We start from the raw sequence: 18,867 nt of genomic DNA on the forward strand, positions 1-18,867 counted from the left end.
GTCAGTCCACAGAGTATTTTCCCAAAAGTCTTGAGGATCATCAAGATGTTTTCTGGCAAAAATGAGACAAGCCTTAATGTTCTTTTTGCTCAGCGGTGGTTTTCGTCTTGGAACTCTGCCATGCGGGCCATTTTTGCCGAGTCTCTTTCTTATGGTGGAGTCATGACCACTGACCTTAACTGAGGCAAGTGAGGCCTGCATTTCTTCGGATGAGGTTTTGTGACCTCTCGGATGAGTCGTCGCTGCGCTCTCGGGGTAATTTTGGTCGGCCGGCCATTCCTGGGAAGGTTCACCGCTGTTCCATGTTTTCTCCTTTTATGGATAATGGCTCTCACTGTGGTTCGCTGGAGTCCCAAAGCTTTAGAAATGGCTTTATAACCTTCTAATAAAAGAGCTTCTAATAAATGCATGTTTTTTTTTTTACATAAATTTGTGTTGATATCCAGTTTTATGAACTTTATTTTTATGTAAACATCAAACAGAGCTGTGGGTTTTTGGGACAAAACAAAAACTACAGTATTAATCTCTATTAAATCCAAATTTTTTTTAAAGGTGTTTTACTAACTACAGAAATACTTTAATGTCCTGTTTAACATTAATTTTAAACACTAAAAATAAAGATAAAAAAAAAAAAAAAGATAATTGTTTTTGTGAAGATGTTTTAGATAAGAATAAAATCAAGACTGCAGCACTCATTGGCTTTAGTAGAGGAGCACTTATTGAGATGGAGAAAGAAAACGGCAAAAGATTTAGAGAGCTCTTTTTCTCGGTGTCTGTGACGCGTCACTTTCTCACCATCATCATCCTCCCTTCCTCCGCAGTAACAAAGGAATGGACCACCTCTCCTCCATGAAGAGGAAGAACGTGGTGCTGGTGTACGACCTCCTCCTCGAGATGCTGGACGCCAACACGTCCAGCAGCAGTCAAACGTCGTCGTCCTCACCAAACTCTGACGGCTACTGTGGTGACCAGCAGCAGTACCCGCCGCCTCCGTCCCACCCGCAGCCGGGCTCGGACCAGACCCTCACCGCCGCCGCCGCCGCCGCCACCGCCACCGAAGTCCCGCTCCTGGACAGACACCTGCACGCTCTGCCCCTACAGTCCACACCTCCGTCACAGAGCTTAGCCGCATCTCACATGGACAGCAATGAGTAAGTTTCAGTGGTGGAGGAAAACGTACGTTTACTCTGAAAACCGCAGGGCCAAATGAAAATACAAGAGCAAAATGACCAAAAACAAAATGAGGAGACTAAAAACGAGGTACAGTGAAGTATCAATAAAGAGTCCCAAATTTAAGTTAAAAAAAAAAAAGTGTTGAGTCCTCGTCTAAAAGAACCAAGCAGATTCAAGGTTTTTTTTTGTGAGTTTGTTCTTGATATGTGGAGCATAAAAACTTCTCCATGTTTAGTTTTGAGTTTGAGGAATGGATGCAGACTCGTCCCAGACTACCTGGGAGGTCTGGACTCAGCGCTTTATAAACCTAAAGTAAAAGGAGACCAAGACCTGGACTGATGTGATTCAATCTGAGTTATTTGAAGTCCTGCTGAGACACAAATGATTTTGTTTTTCTTAATATATGTTTATTATTAAAAAGATAATGTAGATGGCTGATTTTGTAGCTGTATTTATATAGATGTTAATATGTGGATCAGAAACCATGACGATGTCCAGGTTTCTGGAGTGGTTTGCGGTCTTTGTCGTTAGCAACTGAAGCTGAAGACTGACTTAATTGTTGAAGTGATTTCAGAAAAAAATTATAACAGAAGGGGCTTAGACAAAACAAAAAACAAGAAAAAAAAACTATATATATATATTTTTTATGTGTCTAATGTTTAAAGTAAAATAACTGTAATTACTTCCCTCACAGTTACATCTCTCCGGAACAGTGGTCGCTGGATACAGGAGATCGCGGTCCCTCGGTGGAGCCACCGAACTACATCATCCCTGTTGTCATGGGAACCGCCTTAGAGTGACAGGACTTAAAAAAGACTTCGACTGAACCCGAACGGCTTTCCGTCCCCCAAAGACCGAGAAATGGAAGAAAAGAAAAAAAAAAAAATCTAAACAAAACAAAACAGGAAGTGCTGTTGTGAGGTAAAGTTGTTGTTTGTTTGTTTTTTTCTTGGTGAAATGTTTTTAGCCTTTAAAAAAAAAAAAAAAAAAAAAAAATGGTTTTGATCAAATGTATATTTTGTGTGCGTAAATATTTCTTGTGAATGTGCACTAAAATAGGTGTTCATGAGAACATCGCTGGACCTCTGCCAGGCAGTTTGTGCTCTGTTTTCTTTTGTTGGATATACAGTATTTGTATCTCTTTCTTTTTTTTTTTTCACCTCTGCGTAACATCCAGAACAAGCCATCTGCAAACCATCACTGACTTCTAAGGGTGCATGTGGTCAACACAGTTCACCATCTCCAAAAGGGTTGTTAGTCGTAAAAGGGCACTGTTCTCTATCACACTGTGTTTTTTTTTTTTCTCCCTCTTTCACTTCTATGTGGTGTACTTTGGTGTTTTCAATCGGTGCCTGTTCACGCAAGATGTTTTCTACTCTCTTTGTACAAACTGTTAGTGGAGTCGAGAAGCAGCAGTATGTGGCCTTTTACTAAAATGACTGTTAAAAATCTCTCCTTGTCCATCTGGTTAAACCGAGGCTGAATTTACACAACATAATGTGGCACAGATTTACTCTGAAGCACCAGCATAACTTTTCTTTTTTTTTCTTTTATTCTTTTTAAAGGGAAACATTTTACTTAAAAATTCTTTAACTGATGACTGGATAGCCCTGAAACTGAGAGACGACGGCACTTTATAGTTTTGTTAAATGTGATAAAAAAAAAAAGCTTAACATTAGTTGGTAATTGTCAAGTCACCTGAATGTTAGAACGTTTTACAGAATTAAATAACTGGGCACCAGCGAAACAGAAAAAAAACTCACTTAAACAGAAACATAATCCTGACCTTATCAGCATCATGGAAATAATTGAATCATTAAAGTTAAGTACGACCTCAGAAAAGCTAGTAAGTGGCTCGTCAGTCGCTTACGAGCTAGTTATTATAAATTATTAAACAAAGTTTATAAATGACCCGTAAACGCAATTGAGCACTCTAGATATATCAAAAAGTTGAATTTGATCCCCTTTAATTCCCTTCAGGATGGCATCCAGCTGGTGTTTTAACCGCATTTATTGGTCAGAGGTGTCCACGTAATTTTATGTGAGTGGGTCTCCAGGGGCCTCATGTATAAACGGTGCATACGTACTAAAACTTTGTGTACACTGGTTTTCACGCACACATTGGGATGTATACAAATAAACGTGACGGTTCTGTCTCTTGTTACTTGCTGTTTATTTTCAATTTATTAACTATTGTTAAGGAAAACCTAATTGTCTGACTGCCCCCGCTTCCAATTGTACACTTGGTTGCGCCCATGCTCCCTCCTTAGGCAGGCGGCCAGCACAGTATGTCGGGGTGTTGGTCAGTCGGCACAGCGGAACAGGAGGAGAAATGTTTTAGGAGACTGGACTGAGGCAAAGAGGATTCTTTACAGGATGGTTGAGGAGGATTGAGATTTGGACTTATTGGATGATAAGAGAGTTGAAGATGAGTTTGTGCCTGTAATAGAAGAAAATGATGATGATGAAAATACGGGATGCTCAAATGAGCAGGCAGAAAAACAGACAGACGGGTGATTAGCAGGGACCAAAATTTGAAAGAAAAGTCGTAGTGTAGTGTGGTCGAAAATATGAAAAAAAAAGTCATGCTATTGTATATCGTCCAAAATATGAAAGAGACATAGTATAGTGTGTCATCCAAAATATTTTAAATCATACCATAGCATGTAAAATATGTAAAAAAAGTCATACTATAGCATGTCGTCTAAAATATTATGAAAAAGTCATACTATAGCATGTCGTCTAAAATATTATAAAAAAGTCATACCATAGCATGTCGTCTAAAATATGATTAAAAAGTCATACTATAGCATGTCGTCTAAAATATGATTAAAAAGTCATACTATAGCATGTCATCCAAAATATGTAAAAAAAGCCATACTATAGCATGTCGTCTAAAATATTACAAAAAAGTCATACTATAGCATGTCGTCCAAAATATGTAAAAAAAGTCATACTATAGCATGTCGTCTAAAATATTACAAAAAAGTCATACTATAGCATGTCGTCTAAAATATGATTAAAAAGTCATACTATAGCGTGTCGTCTAAAATATGTAAAAAAAGTCATACTATAGCGTGTCGTCTAAAATATGATTAAAAAGTCATACTATAGCGTGTCGTCTAAAATATGTAAAAAAAGTCATACTATAGCGTGTCGTCTAAAATATGTAAAAAAAGTCATACTATAGCGTGTCGTCTAAAATATGTAAAAAAAAGTCATACTATAGCATGTCGTCTAAAATATGATTAAAAAGTCATACTATAGCGTGTCGTCTAAAATATGTAAAAAAAGTCATACTATAGCGTGTCGTCTAAAATATGTAAAAAAAAGTCATACTATAGCGTGTCGTCTAAAATATGATTAAAAAGTCATACTATAGCATGTCGTCTGAAATATGATCAAAAAAGTCATACTATAGCATGTCGTCCAAAATATGACCAAAAAGTCATACTATAGCATGTCGTCTAAAATATGATCAAAAAGTCATACTATAGCATGTCGTCTGAAATATGATCAAAAAGTCATACTATAGCATGTCGTATGAAATATGATCAAAAAGTCATACTATAACATGTCGTCTGAAATATGACCAAAAAGTCATACCATAGCATGTCATCCAAAATATGTAAAAAAAAGTCATACTATAGCATGTCGTCTAAATATGTAAAAAAAAGTCATACAATAACATGTCGTCTGAAATATGATCAAAAAGTCATACTATAGCATGTCGTCTAAATATGTAAAAAAAAGTCATACTATAGCATGTCGTCTAAAATATGATTAAAAAGTCATACTATAGCATGTCGTCTAAAATATTACAAAAAAGTCATACTATAGCATGTCGTCCAAAATATGTAAAAAAAAGTCATACTATAGCATGTCGTCTAAAATATTACAAAAAAGTCATACTATAGCATGTCGTCCAAAATATGTAAAAAAAGTCATACTATAGCGTGTCGTCTAAAATATGTAAAAATAGTCATACTATAGCATGTCGTCTAAAATATGATTAAAAAGTCATACTATAGCATGTCGTCCAAAATATGTAAAAAAAGTCATACTATCGCATGTCGTCCAAAATCTGTAAAAAAAGTCATACTATAGCGTGTCGTCTAAAATATGTAAAAAAAGTCATACTATAGCATGTCGTCTAAAATATGTAAAAAAAGTCATACTATAGCATGTCGTCCAAAATATGATTAAAAAGTCATACTATAGCATGTCGTCTAAAATATTACAAAAAAGTCATACTATAACATGTCGTCTAAAATATGATCAAAAAGTCATACTATAGCATGTCGTCTAAAATGTGATCAAAAAAGTCATACTATAGCATGTCGTCCAAAATATGTAAAAAAAGTCATACTATAGCATGTCGTCTAAAATATGATTAAAAAGTCATACTATAGCATGTCGTCCAAAATATGTAAAAAAAGTCATACTATAGCATGTCGTCCAAAATCTGTAAAAAAAAGTCATACTATAGCGTGTCGTCTAAAATATGTAAAAAAAGTCATACTATAGCATGTCGTCTAAAATATGTAAAAAAAGTCATACTATAGCATGTCGTCTAAAATATGATCAAAAAGTCATACTATAGCATGTCGTCTGAAATATGATCAAAAAAGTCATACTATAGCATGTCGTCTAAAATATGACCAAAAAGTCATACTATAGCATGTCGTCTAAAATATGATCAAAAAGTCATACTAAAGCATGTCGTCCGAAATATGATCAAAAAGTCATGCTATAGCATGTCGTCCGAAATATGATCAAAAAGTCATGCTATAGCATGTCGTCTAAAATATGATCAAAAAGTCATACTATAGCATGTCGTCTAAAATATGATCAAAAAGTCATACTATAGCATGTCGTCTAAAATATGATCAAAAAGTCATACTATAGCATGTCGTCTAAAATATGATCAAAAAGTCATACTATAGCATGATATACTTCCTTCAAATTTCTCACGACATGCTATATGTACGACTTCCGTTCAATTTATGGAAGCTAACACAGTGGTGCAGCTGTCAGAGTTTGTGTCTCTCAGTTGGAAGGTACTGGGTTCGATTCCCGTCTATAACTTTCAACATGAATTCCTTATTCCTGCAAAATCAATGACCAGAATGTAAAGTTTGTCGTCCATAATAAGGATGACTAACTTATGCATGTTGTCCATAATGTAAAACATTACATTCAAGCAAGAACATGCAATCCTCCACGCTAAGTTCCAGACCCCCTATCGAACCCAGGAGCTCCTGTTTGTGAGATGACAACACCGGCTAGGAACTTCAACATTTTTGATAAATCAATTGCATGCGTGTCTGACTTATATGACTTATATAACTTTTAAACATGTTAAGGAAGAGTCATCTGCGGTGCAGTGGTTGGTCATGTTGCCTCCCATTCAGAAGGTTCCAGGTTCAAGACTCGCAGGGAAAGGATGATATTAACATCCTGGATGCAAATCCATGTCAAGGGCAAGAATTGAACCTGGAACCTTCTGACTGGAAGGTAACAACACTAACCACTTCACCACTGTGCTTTATTCAAAAAAATGTTTAAAAGTCATATAAATTATATAAGTCAGGCAAACATGCAATAGAGGCAGCACAACTTTGCAGTTGCTAGCGTTGTCATCTCACAGTCAGGAAGTACTCGGTTCGATCAGGGGCTTGGAACTCTGTCTGTGGAGGATTGCATGTTCTTGCTTGGAGTGTGACTTTGTCACAATTACGACTACATGATGTTTGTTTTACATCATGGACTATATGCATGATAACATGCATAAGATAGTCATCCATATTATGGATGACATATTTTAATTTACTTATTACCTATGCAGGAACATGCAAATTCCACATAGAAAGTCCCAGGCGGGGATCGAACCACGGACCTTTAGACTGTAAGACGACAACGCTGACAACTGCACTGTTGTGTTGCCTGAAATAATTTAAACGGAAGTCGTATTTATAGCGTGTCGTCTGAAATATGATGAAAAAGTCATACTATAACATGTCGTCTAAAATATTACAAAAAAGTCATACTATAGCATGTCGTCTAAAATATGATCAAAAAGTCATACTATAGCGTGTCGTCTAAAATATGATCAAAAAGTCATACTATAGCGTGTCATCTAAAATATGATCAAAAAGTCATACTATAACATGTCGTCTAAAATATGATCAAAAAGCCATACTATAGCATGTCGTCTAAAATATTACAAAAAAGTCATACTATAGCGTGTCGTCTAAAATATGATCAAAAAGTCATACTATAGCATGTTGTCTAAAATATGATCAAAAAGTCATACTATAGCGTGTCGTCTAAAATATGATCAAAAAGTCATACTATAGCGTGTCATCTAAAATATGATCAAAAAGTCATACTATAGCATGTTGTCTAAAATATGATCAAAAAGCCATACTATAGCATGTCGTCCAAAATATGTAAAAAAAGTCATACTATAGCATGTCGTCTAAAATATTACAAAAAAGTCATACTATAGCATGTCGTCTAAAATATGATTAAAAAGTCATACTATAGCATGTCGTCCAAAACATGTAAAAAAAGTCATACTATAGCGTGTCGTCCAAAATATGTAAAAAAAAGTCATACTATAGCGTGTCGTCTAAAATATGTAAAAAAAGTCATACTATAGCGTGTCGTCTAAAATATGTAAAAAAAAGTCATACTATAGCGTGTCGTCTAAAATATGATTAAAAAGTCATACTATAGCATGCCGTCTAAAATATTACAAAAAAGTCAGACTATAGCATGTCGTCTGAAATATGATCAAAAAGTCATACTATAGCTTGTCGTCTAAAATATGATTAAAAAGTCATACTATAGCATGTCGTCTAAAATATGATCAAAAAGTCATACTATAACATGTCGTCTGAAATATGATCAAAAAGTCATACTATAGCATGTCGTATGAAATATGATCAAAAAGTCATACTATAGCATGTCGTCTAAAATATGTAAAAGAAGTCATACTATAGCATGTCGTCTAAAATATGATTAAAAAGTCATACTATAGCATGTCGTCTAAAATATGACCAAAAAGTCATACCATAGCATGTCGTCTAAAATGTGATCAAAAAAGTCATACCATAGCATGTCGTCTAAAATATGATCAAAAAGTCATACTATAGCATGTCGTCTGAAATATGATCAAAAAGTCATACTATAACATGTCGTCTAAAATATGATTAAAAAGTCATACTATAACATGTCGTATGAAATATGATCAAAAAGTCATACTATAGCATGTCGTCTGAAATATGATCAAAAAGTCATACTATAACATGTCGTATGAAATATGATCAAAAAGTCATACTATAGCATGTCGTCTAAAATATGATCAAAAAGTCATACTATAGCATGTCATCCAAAATATGACAAAAAAGTCATACTATAGCATGTCGTATGAAATATGATCAAAAAGTCATACTATAACATGTCGTCTGAAATATGATCAAAAAGTCATACTATAGCATGTCATCCAAAATATGACAAAAAAGTCATACTATAGCATGTCGTCTAAAATATGATCAAAAAGTCATACTATAGCATGTCGTCCGAAATATGATCAAAAAGTCATGCTATAGCATGTCGTCTAAAATATGATCAAAAAGTCATACTATAGCATGATATACTTCCTTCAAATTTCTGACGACATGCTATATGTACGACTTCCGTTCAATTTATGGAAGCTAACACAGTGGTGCAGCTGTCAGAGTTTGTGTCTCTCAGTTGAAAGGTACTGGGTTCGATTCCCGTCTATAACTTTCAACATGAATTCCTTATTCCTGCAAAATCAATGAGCAGAATGTAAAGTTTGTTGTCCATAATAAGGATGACTAACTTATGCATGTTGTCCATAATGTAAAACATTACATTCAAGCAAGAACATGCAATCCTCCACGCTAAGTTCCAGACCCCCTATCGAACCCAGGAGCTCCTGTTTGTGAGATGACAACACCGGCTAGGAACTTCAACATTTTTGATAAATCAATTGCATGCGTGTCTGACTTATATGACTTATATAACTTTTAAACATGTTAAGGAAGAGTCATCTGCGGTGCAGTGGTTGGTCATGTTGCCTCCCATTCAGAAGGTTCCAGGTTCAAGACTCGCAGGGAAAGGATGATATTAACATCCTAGATGCAAATCCATGTCAAGGGCAAGAATTGAACCTGGAACCTTCTGACTGGAAGGTAACAACACTAACCACTTCACCACTGTGCTTTATTCAAAAAAATGTTTAAAAGTCATATAAATTATATAAGTCAGGCAAACATGCAATAGAGGCAGCACAACTTTGCAGTTGCTAGCGTTGTCATCTCACAGTCAGGAAGTACTCGGTTCGATCAGGGGCTTGGAACTCTGTCTGTGGAGGATTGCATGTTCTTGCTTGGAGTGTGACTTTGTCACAATTACGACTACATGATGTTTGTTTTACATCATGGACTATATGCATGATAACATGCATAAGATAGTCATCCATATTATGGATGACATATTTTAATTTACTTATTACCTATGCAGGAACATGCAAATTCCACATAGAAAGTCCCAGGCGGGGATCGAACCACGGACCTTTAGACTGTAAGACGACAACGCTGACAACTGCACTGCTGTGTTGCCTGAAATAATTTAAACGGAAGTCGTATTTATAGCGTGTCGTCTGAAATATGATGAAAAAGTCATACTATAACATGTCGTCTAAAATATTACAAAAAAGTCATACTATAGCATGTCGTCTAAAATATGATCAAAAAGTCATACTATAGCGTGTCGTCTAAAATATGATCAAAAAGTCATACTATAGCATGTCGTCCAAAATGTGTAAAAAAAGTCATACTATAGCATGTCGTCTAAAATATTACAAAAAAGTCATACTATAGCGTGTCGTCTAAAATATGTAAAAATAGTCATACTGTAGCATGTCGTCTAAAATATGATTAAAAAGTCATACTATAGCATGTCGTCCAAAATATATAAAAAAAGTCATACTATAGCATGTCGTCCAAAATATGTAAAAAAAAGTCATACTATAGCGTGTCGTCTAAAATATGTAAAAAAAAGTCATACTATAGCATGTCGTCTAAAATATGTAAAAAAAGTCATACTATAGCATGTCGTCTAAAATATGATTAAAAAGTCATACTATAGCATGTCGTCTAAAATATTACAAAAAAGTCAGACTATAGCATGTCGTCTAAAATATGATCAAAAAGTCACACAAAAGCCTGTAGTCTAAAATATGACCAAAAAGTCATACTATAACATGTCGTATGAAATATGATCAAAAAGTCATACTATAGCATGTCGTCTGAAATATGATCAAAAAGTCATACTATAACATGTCGTATGAAATATGATCAAAAAGTCATACTATAGCATGTCGTCTAAAATATGATCAAAAAGTCATACTATAGCATGTCATCCAAAATATGACAAAAAAGTCATACTATAGCATGTCGTATGAAATATGATCAAAAAGTCATACTATAACATGTCGTCTGAAATATGATCAAAAAGTCATACTATAGCATGTCATCCAAAATATGACAAAAAAGTCATACTATAGCATGTCGTCTAAAATATGATCAAAAAGTCATACTATAGCATGTCGTCCGAAATATGATCAAAAAGTCATGCTATAGCATGTCGTCTAAAATATGATCAAAAAGTCATACTATAGCATGATATACTTCCTTCAAATTTCTGACGACATGCTATATGTACGACTTCCGTTCAATTTATGGAAGCTAACACAGTGGTGCAGCTGTCAGAGTTTGTGTCTCTCAGTTGAAAGGTACTGGGTTCGATTCCCGTCTATAACTTTCAACATGAATTCCTTATTCCTGCAAAATCAATGACCAGAATGTAAAGTTTGTTGTCCATAATAAGGATGACTAACTTATGCATGTTGTCCATAATGTAAAACATTACATTCAAGCAAGAACATGCAATCCTCCACGCTAAGTTCCAGACCCCCTATCGAACCCAGGAGCTCCTGTTTGTGAGATGACAACACCGGCTAGGAACTTCAACATTTTTGATAAATCAATTGCATGCGTGTCTGACTTATATGACTTATATAACTTTTAAACATGTTAAGGAAGAGTCATCTGCGGTGCAGTGGTTGGTCATGTTGCCTCCCATTCAGATGGTTCCAGGTTCAAGACTCGCAGGGAAAGGATGATATTAACATCCTGGATGCAAATCCATGTCAAGGGCAAGAATTGAACCTGGAACCTTCTGACTGGAAGGTAACAACACTAACCACTTCACCACTGTGCTTTATTCAAAAAAATGTTTAAAAGTCATATAAATTATATAAGTCAGGCAAACATGCAATAGAGGCAGCACAACTTTGCAGTTGCTAGCGTTGTCATCTCACAGTCAGGAAGTACTCGGTTCGATCAGGGGCTTGGAACTCTGTCTGTGGAGGATTGCATGTTCTTGCTTGGAGTGTGACTTTGTCACAATTACGACTACATGATGTTTGTTTTACATCATGGACTATATGCATGATAACATGCATAAGATAGTCATCCATATTATGGATGACATATTTTAATTTACTTATTACCTATGCAGGAACATGCAAATTCCACATAGAAAGTCCCAGGCGGGGATCGAACCACGGACCTTTAGACTGTAAGACGACAACGCTGACAACTGCACTGTTGTGTTGCCTGAAATAATTTAAACGGAAGTAGTATTTATAGCGTGTCGTCTGAAATATGATGAAAAAGTCATACTATAACATGTCGTCTAAAATATTACAAAAAAGTCATACTATAGCATGTCGTCTAAAATATGATCAAAAAGTCATACTATAGCGTGTCGTCTAAAATATGATCAAAAAGTCATACTATAGCATGTCGTCTAAAATATGATCAAAAAGTCATACTATAGCGTGTCGTCTAAAATATGATCAAAAAGTCATACTATAACATGTCGTCTAAAATATGATCAAAAAGCCATACTATAGCATGTCGTCTGAAATATGATCAAAAAGTCATACTATAACATGTCGTATGAAATATGATCAAAAAGTCATACTATAACATGTCGTCTGAAATATGATCAAAAAGTCATACTATAGCATGTCGTCTAAAATATGATTAAAAAGTCATACTATAGCATGTCGTCTAAAATATGATCAAAAAGTCATACTATAGCATGTCGTCTGAAATATGATCAAAAAGTCATACTATAACATGTCGTCTGAAATATGATCAAAAAGTCATACTATAGCATGTCGTATGAAATATGATCAAAAAGTCATACTATAGCATGTTGTCTAAAATATGATTAAAAAGTCATACTATAGCATGTCGTCTAAAATATGATCAAAAAGTCATACTATAGCATGTCATCCAAAATATGACAAAAAAGTCATACTATAGCATGTCGTATGAAATATGATCAAAAAGTCATACTATAACATGTCGTCTGAAATATGATCAAAAAGTCATACTATAGCATGTCATCCAAAATATGACAAAAAAGTCATACTATAGCATGTCGTCTAAAATATGATCAAAAAGTCATACTATAGCATGTCGTCCGAAATATGATCAAAAAGTCATGCTATAGCATGTCGTCTAAAATATGATCAAAAAGTCATACTATAGCATGATATACTTCCCTCAAATTTCTGACGACATGCTATATGTACGACTTCCGTTCAATTTATGGAAGCTAACACAGTGGTGCAGCTGTCAGAGTTTGTGTCTCTCAGTTGAAAGGTACTGGGTTCGATTCCCGTCTATAACTTTCAACATGAATTCCTTATTCCTGCAAAATCAATGAGCAGAATGTAAAGTTTGTTGTCCATAATAAGGATGACTAACTTATGCATGTTGTCCATAATGTAAAACATTACATTCAAGCAAGAACATGCAATCCTCCACGCTAAGTTCCAGACCCCCTATCGAACCCAGGAGCTCCTGTTTGTGAGATGACAACACCGGCTAGGAACTTCAACATTTTTGATAAATCAATTGCATGCGTGTCTGACTTATATGACTTATATAACTTTTAAACATGTTAAGGAAGAGTCATCTGCGGTGCAGTGGTTGGTCATGTTGCCTCCCATTCAGAAGGTTCCAGGTTCAAGACTCGCAGGGAAAGGATGATATTAACATCCTAGATGCAAATCCATGTCAAGGGCAAGAATTGAACCTGGAACCTTCTGACTGGAAGGTAACAACACTAACCACTTCACCACTGTGCTTTATTCAAAAAAATGTTTAAAAGTCATATAAATTATATAAGTCAGGCAAACATGCAATAGAGGCAGCACAACTTTGCAGTTGCTAGCGTTGTCATCTCACAGTCAGGAAGTACTCGGTTCGATCAGGGGCTTGGAACTCTGTCTGTGGAGGATTGCATGTTCTTGCTTGGAGTGTGACTTTGTCACAATTACGACTACATGATGTTTGTTTTACATCATGGACTATATGCATGATAACATGCATAAGATAGTCATCCATATTATGGATGACATATTTTAATTTACTTATTACCTATGCAGGAACATGCAAATTCCACATAGAAAGTCCCAGGCGGGGATCGAACCACGGACCTTTAGACTGTAAGACGACAACGCTGACAACTGCACTGTTGTGTTGCCTGAAATAATTTAAACGGAAGTCGTATTTATAGCGTGTCGTTTGAAATATGATGAAAAAGTCATACTATAGCATGTCGTCTAAAATATGACCAAAAAGTCATACCATATCATGTCGTCTAAAATGTGATCAAAAAAGTCATACCATAGCATGTCGTCTAAAATATGACCAAAAAGTCATACTATAGCATGTCGTCTAAAATATGACCAAAAAGTCATACTATAGCATGTCGTCTAAAATATGATCAAAAAGTCATACTATAGCATGTCGTCTGAAATATGATCAAAAAAGTCATACTATAGCATGTCGTCTAAAATATGACCAAAAAGTCATACTATAGCATGTCGTCTAAAATATTACAAAAAAGTCATACTATAGCATGTCGTCTAAAATATGATCAAAAAGCCATACTATAGCATGTCGTCTAAAATATGACCAAAAAGTCATACTATAGCATGTCGTCTAAAATATGATCAAAAAGTCATACTATAGCATGTCGTCTGAAATATGATCAAAAAAGTCATACTATAGCATGTCGTCTAAAATATGACCAAAAAGTCATACTATAGCATGTCGTCTAAAATATGACCAAAAAGTCATACTATAGCATGTCGTCTGAAATATGATCAAAAAGTCATACTATAACATGTCGTCTGAAATATGATCAAAAAAGTCATACTATAACATGTCGTCTGAAATATGATCAAAAAGTCATACTATAACATGTCGTCTGAAATATGATCAAAAAGTCATACTATAGCATGTCGTCCAAAATGTGTAAAAAAAGTCATACTATAGCATGTCGTCTAAAATATTACAAAAAAGTCATACTATAGCGTGTCGTCTAAAATATGTAAAAATAGTCATACTGTAGCATGTCGTCTAAAATATGATTAAAAGTCATACTATAGCATGTCGTCCAAAATATATAAAAAAAGTCATACTATAGCATGTCGTCCAAAATATGTAAAAAAAAGTCATACTATAGCATGTCGTCTAAAATATGTAAAAAAAAGTCATACTATAGCATGTCGTCTAAAATATGTAAAAAAAGTCATACTATAGCATGTCGTCTAAAATATGATTAAAAAGTCATACTATAGCATGTCGTCTAAAATATTACAAAAAAGTCAGACTATAGCATGTCGTCTAAAATATGATCAAAAAGTCACACAAAAGCCTGTAGTCTAAAATATGACCAAAAAGTCATACTATAACATGTCGTATGAAATATGATCAAAAAGTCATACTATAGCATGTCGTCTGAAATATGATCAAAAAGTCATACTATAACATGTCGTATGAAATATGATCAAAAAGTCATACTATAGCATGTCGTCTAAAATATGATCAAAAAGTCATACTATAGCATGTCATCCAAAATATGACAAAAAAGTCATACTATAGCATGTCGTATGAAATATGATCAAAAAGTCATACTATAACATGTCGTCTGAAATATGATCAAAAAGTCATACTATAGCATGTCATCCAAAATATGACAAAAAAGTCATACTATAGCATGTCGTCTAAAATATGATCAAAAAGTCATACTATAGCATGTCGTCCGAAATATGATCAAAAAGTCATGCTATAGCATGTCGTCTAAAATATGATTAAAAAGTCATACTATAACATGTCGTATGAAATATGATCAAAAAGTCATACTATAGCATGTCGTCTGAAATATGATCAAAAAGTCATACTATAACATGTCGTATGAAATATGATCAAAAAGTCATACTATAGCATGTCGTCTAAAATATGATCAAAAAGTCATACTATAGCATGTCATCCAAAATATGACAAAAAAGTCATACTATAGCATGTCGTATGAAATATGATCAAAAAGTCATACTATAACATGTCGTCTGAAATATGATCAAAAAGTCATACTATAGCATGTCATCCAAAATATGACAAAAAAGTCATACTATAGCATGTCGTCTAAAATATGATCAAAAAGTCATACTATAGCATGTCGTCCGAAATATGATCAAAAAGTCATGCTATAGCATGTCGTCTAAAATATGATCAAAAAGTCATACTATAGCATGATATACTTCCTTCAAATTTCTGACGACATGCTATATGTACGACTTCCGTTCAATTTATGGAAGCTAACACAGTGGTGCAGCTGTCAGAGTTTGTGTCTCTCAGTTGAAAGGTACTGGGTTCGATTCCCGTCTATAACTTTCAACATGAATTCCTTATTCCTGCAAAATCAATGAGCAGAATGTAAAGTTTGTTGTCCATAATAAGGATGACTAACTTATGCATGTTGTCCATAATGTAAAACATTACATTCAAGCAAGAACATGCAATCCTCCACGCTAAGTTCCAGACCCCCTATCGAACCCAGGAGCTCCTGTTTGTGAGATGACAACACCGGCTAGGAACTTCAACATTTTTGATAAATCAATTGCATGCGTGTCTGACTTATATGACTTATATAACTTTTAAACATGTTAAGGAAGAGTCATCTGCGGTGCAGTGGTTGGTCATGTTGCCTCCCATTCAGAAGGTTCCAGGTTCAAGACTCGCAGGGAAAGGATGATATTAACATCCTGGATGCAAATCCATGTCAAGGGCAAGAATTGAACCTGGAACCTTCTGACTGGAAGGTAACAACACTAACCACTTCACCACTGTGCTTTATTCAAAAAAATGTTTAAAAGTCATATAAATTATATAAGTCAGGCAAACATGCAATAGAGGCAGCACAACTTTGCAGTTGCTAGCGTTGTCATCTCACAGTCAGGAAGTACTCGGTTCGATCAGGGGCTTGGAACTCTGTCTGTGGAGGATTGCATGTTCTTGCTTGGAGTGTGACTTTGTCACAATTACGACTACATGATGTTTGTTTTACATCATGGACTATATGCATGATAACATGCATAAGATAGTCATCCATATTATGGATGACATATTTTAATTTACTTATTACCTATGCAGGAACATGCAAATTCCACATAGAAAGTCCCAGGCGGGGATCGAACCACGGACCTTTAGACTGTAAGACGACAACGCTGACAACTGCACTGTTGTGTTGCCTGAAATAATTTAAACGGAAGTAGTATTTATAGCGTGTCGTCTGATATATGATGAAAAAGTCATACTATAACATGTCGTCTAAAATATTACAAAAAAGTCATACTATAGCATGTCGTCTAAAATATGATCAAAAAGTCATACTATAGCGTGTCGTCTAAAATATGATCAAAAAGTCATACTATAGCATGTCGTCTAAAATATGATCAAAAAGTCATACTATAGCGTGTCGTCTAAAATATGATCAAAAAGTCATACTATAACATGTCGTCTAAAATATGATCAAAAAGCCATACTATAGCATGTCGTCTGAAATATGATCAAAAAGTCATACTATAACATGTCGTATGAAATATGATCAAAAAGTCATACTATAACATGTCGTCTGAAATATGATCAAAAAGTCATACTATAGCATGTCGTCTAAAATATGATTAAAAAGTCATACTATAGCATGTCGTCTAAAATATGATCAAAAAGTCATACTATAGCATGTCGTCTGAAATATGATCAAAAAGTCATACTATAACATGTCGTCTGAAATATGATCAAAAAGTCATACTATAGCATGTCGTATGAAATATGATCAAAAAGTCATACTATAGCATGTTGTCTAAAATATGATTAAAAAGTCATACTATAGCATGTCGTCTAAAATATGATCAAAAAGTCATACTATAGCATGTCATCCAAAATATGACAAAAAAGTCATACTATAGCATGTCGTATGAAATATGATCAAAAAGTCATACTATAACATGTCGTCTGAAATATGATCAAAAAGTCATACTATAGCATGTCATCCAAAATATGACAAAAAAGTCATACTATAGCATGTCGTCTAAAATATGATCAAAAAGTCATACTATAGCATGTCGTCCGAAATATGATCAAAAAGTCATGCTATAGCATGTCGTCTAAAATATGATCAAAAAGTCATACTATAGCATGATATACTTCCTTCAAATTTCTGACGACATGCTATATGTACGACTTCCGTTCAATTTATGGAAGCTAACACAGTGGTGCAGCTGTCAGAGTTTGTGTCTCTCAGTTGAAAGGTACTGGGTTCGATTCCCGTCTATAACTTTCAACATGAATTCCTTATTCCTGCAAAATCAATGAGCAGAATGTAAAGTTTGTTGTCCATAATAAGGATGACTAACTTATGCATGTTGTCCATAATGTAAAACATTACATTCAAGCAAGAACATGCAATCCTCCACGCTAAGTTCCAGACCCCCTATCGAACCCAGGAGCTCCTGTTTGTGAGATGACAACACCGGCTAGGAACTTCAACATTTTTGATAAATCAATTGCATGCGTGTCTGACTTATATGACTTATATAACTTTTAAACATGTTAAGGAAGAGTCATCTGCGGTGCAGTGGTTGGTCATGTTGCCTCCCATTCAGAAGGTTCCAGGTTCAAGACTCGCAGGGAAAGGATGATATTAACATCCTGGATGCAAATCCATGTCAAGGGCAAGAATTGAACCTGGAACCTTCTGACTGGAAGGTAACAACACTAACCACTTCACCACTGTGCTTTATTCAAAAAAATGTTTAAAAGTCATATAAATTATATAAGTCAGGCAAACATGCAATAGAGGCAGCACAACTTTGCAGTTGCTAGCGTTGTCATCTCACAGTCAGGAAGTACTCGGTTCGATCAGGGGCTTGGAACTCTGTCTGTGGAGGATTGCATGTTCTTGCTTGGAGTGTGACTTTGTCACAATTACGACTACATGATGTTTGTTTTACATCATGGACTATATGCATGATAACATGCATAAGATAGTCATCCATATTATGGATGACATATTTTAATTTACTTATTACCTATGCAGGAACATGCAAATTCCACATAGAAAGTCCCAGGCGGGGATCGAACCACGGACCTTTAGACTGTAAGACGACAACGCTGACAACTGCACTGTTGTGTTGCCTGAAATAATTTAAACGGAAGTCGTATTTATAGCGTG

At 34.9% G+C, this 18,867-nt stretch overlaps 1 protein-coding gene across 3 annotated transcripts in view; it reads left to right on the forward strand.

The window, feature by feature from the left end:
* The window catches only part of LOC138205133 (estrogen receptor beta-like), a 66,861-nt gene extending 63,524 nt beyond the window's left edge, over positions 1–3,337 (forward strand). For all 3 annotated transcript variants that reach the window (XM_069160857.1, XM_069160858.1, XM_069160859.1), the window contains 2 exons: positions 822–1,151; positions 1,868–3,337. In XM_069160857.1, coding sequence (XP_069016958.1) covers positions 822–1,151; positions 1,868–1,973 — 436 coding nt within the window. In that variant the 3' untranslated portion in view covers positions 1,974–3,337. The remainder of the gene's footprint in view (positions 1–821; positions 1,152–1,867) is intronic.
* Positions 3,338–18,867: the final 15,530 nt, after the last annotated feature.

This window comes from Embiotoca jacksoni, unplaced genomic scaffold (assembly GCF_022577435.1).
Source record: "Embiotoca jacksoni isolate LCO1_2020_lvr unplaced genomic scaffold, fEmbJac1.0.p SCAF_27, whole genome shotgun sequence".
Classification (NCBI taxonomy): Eukaryota; Metazoa; Chordata; class Actinopteri; family Embiotocidae; genus Embiotoca; species Embiotoca jacksoni.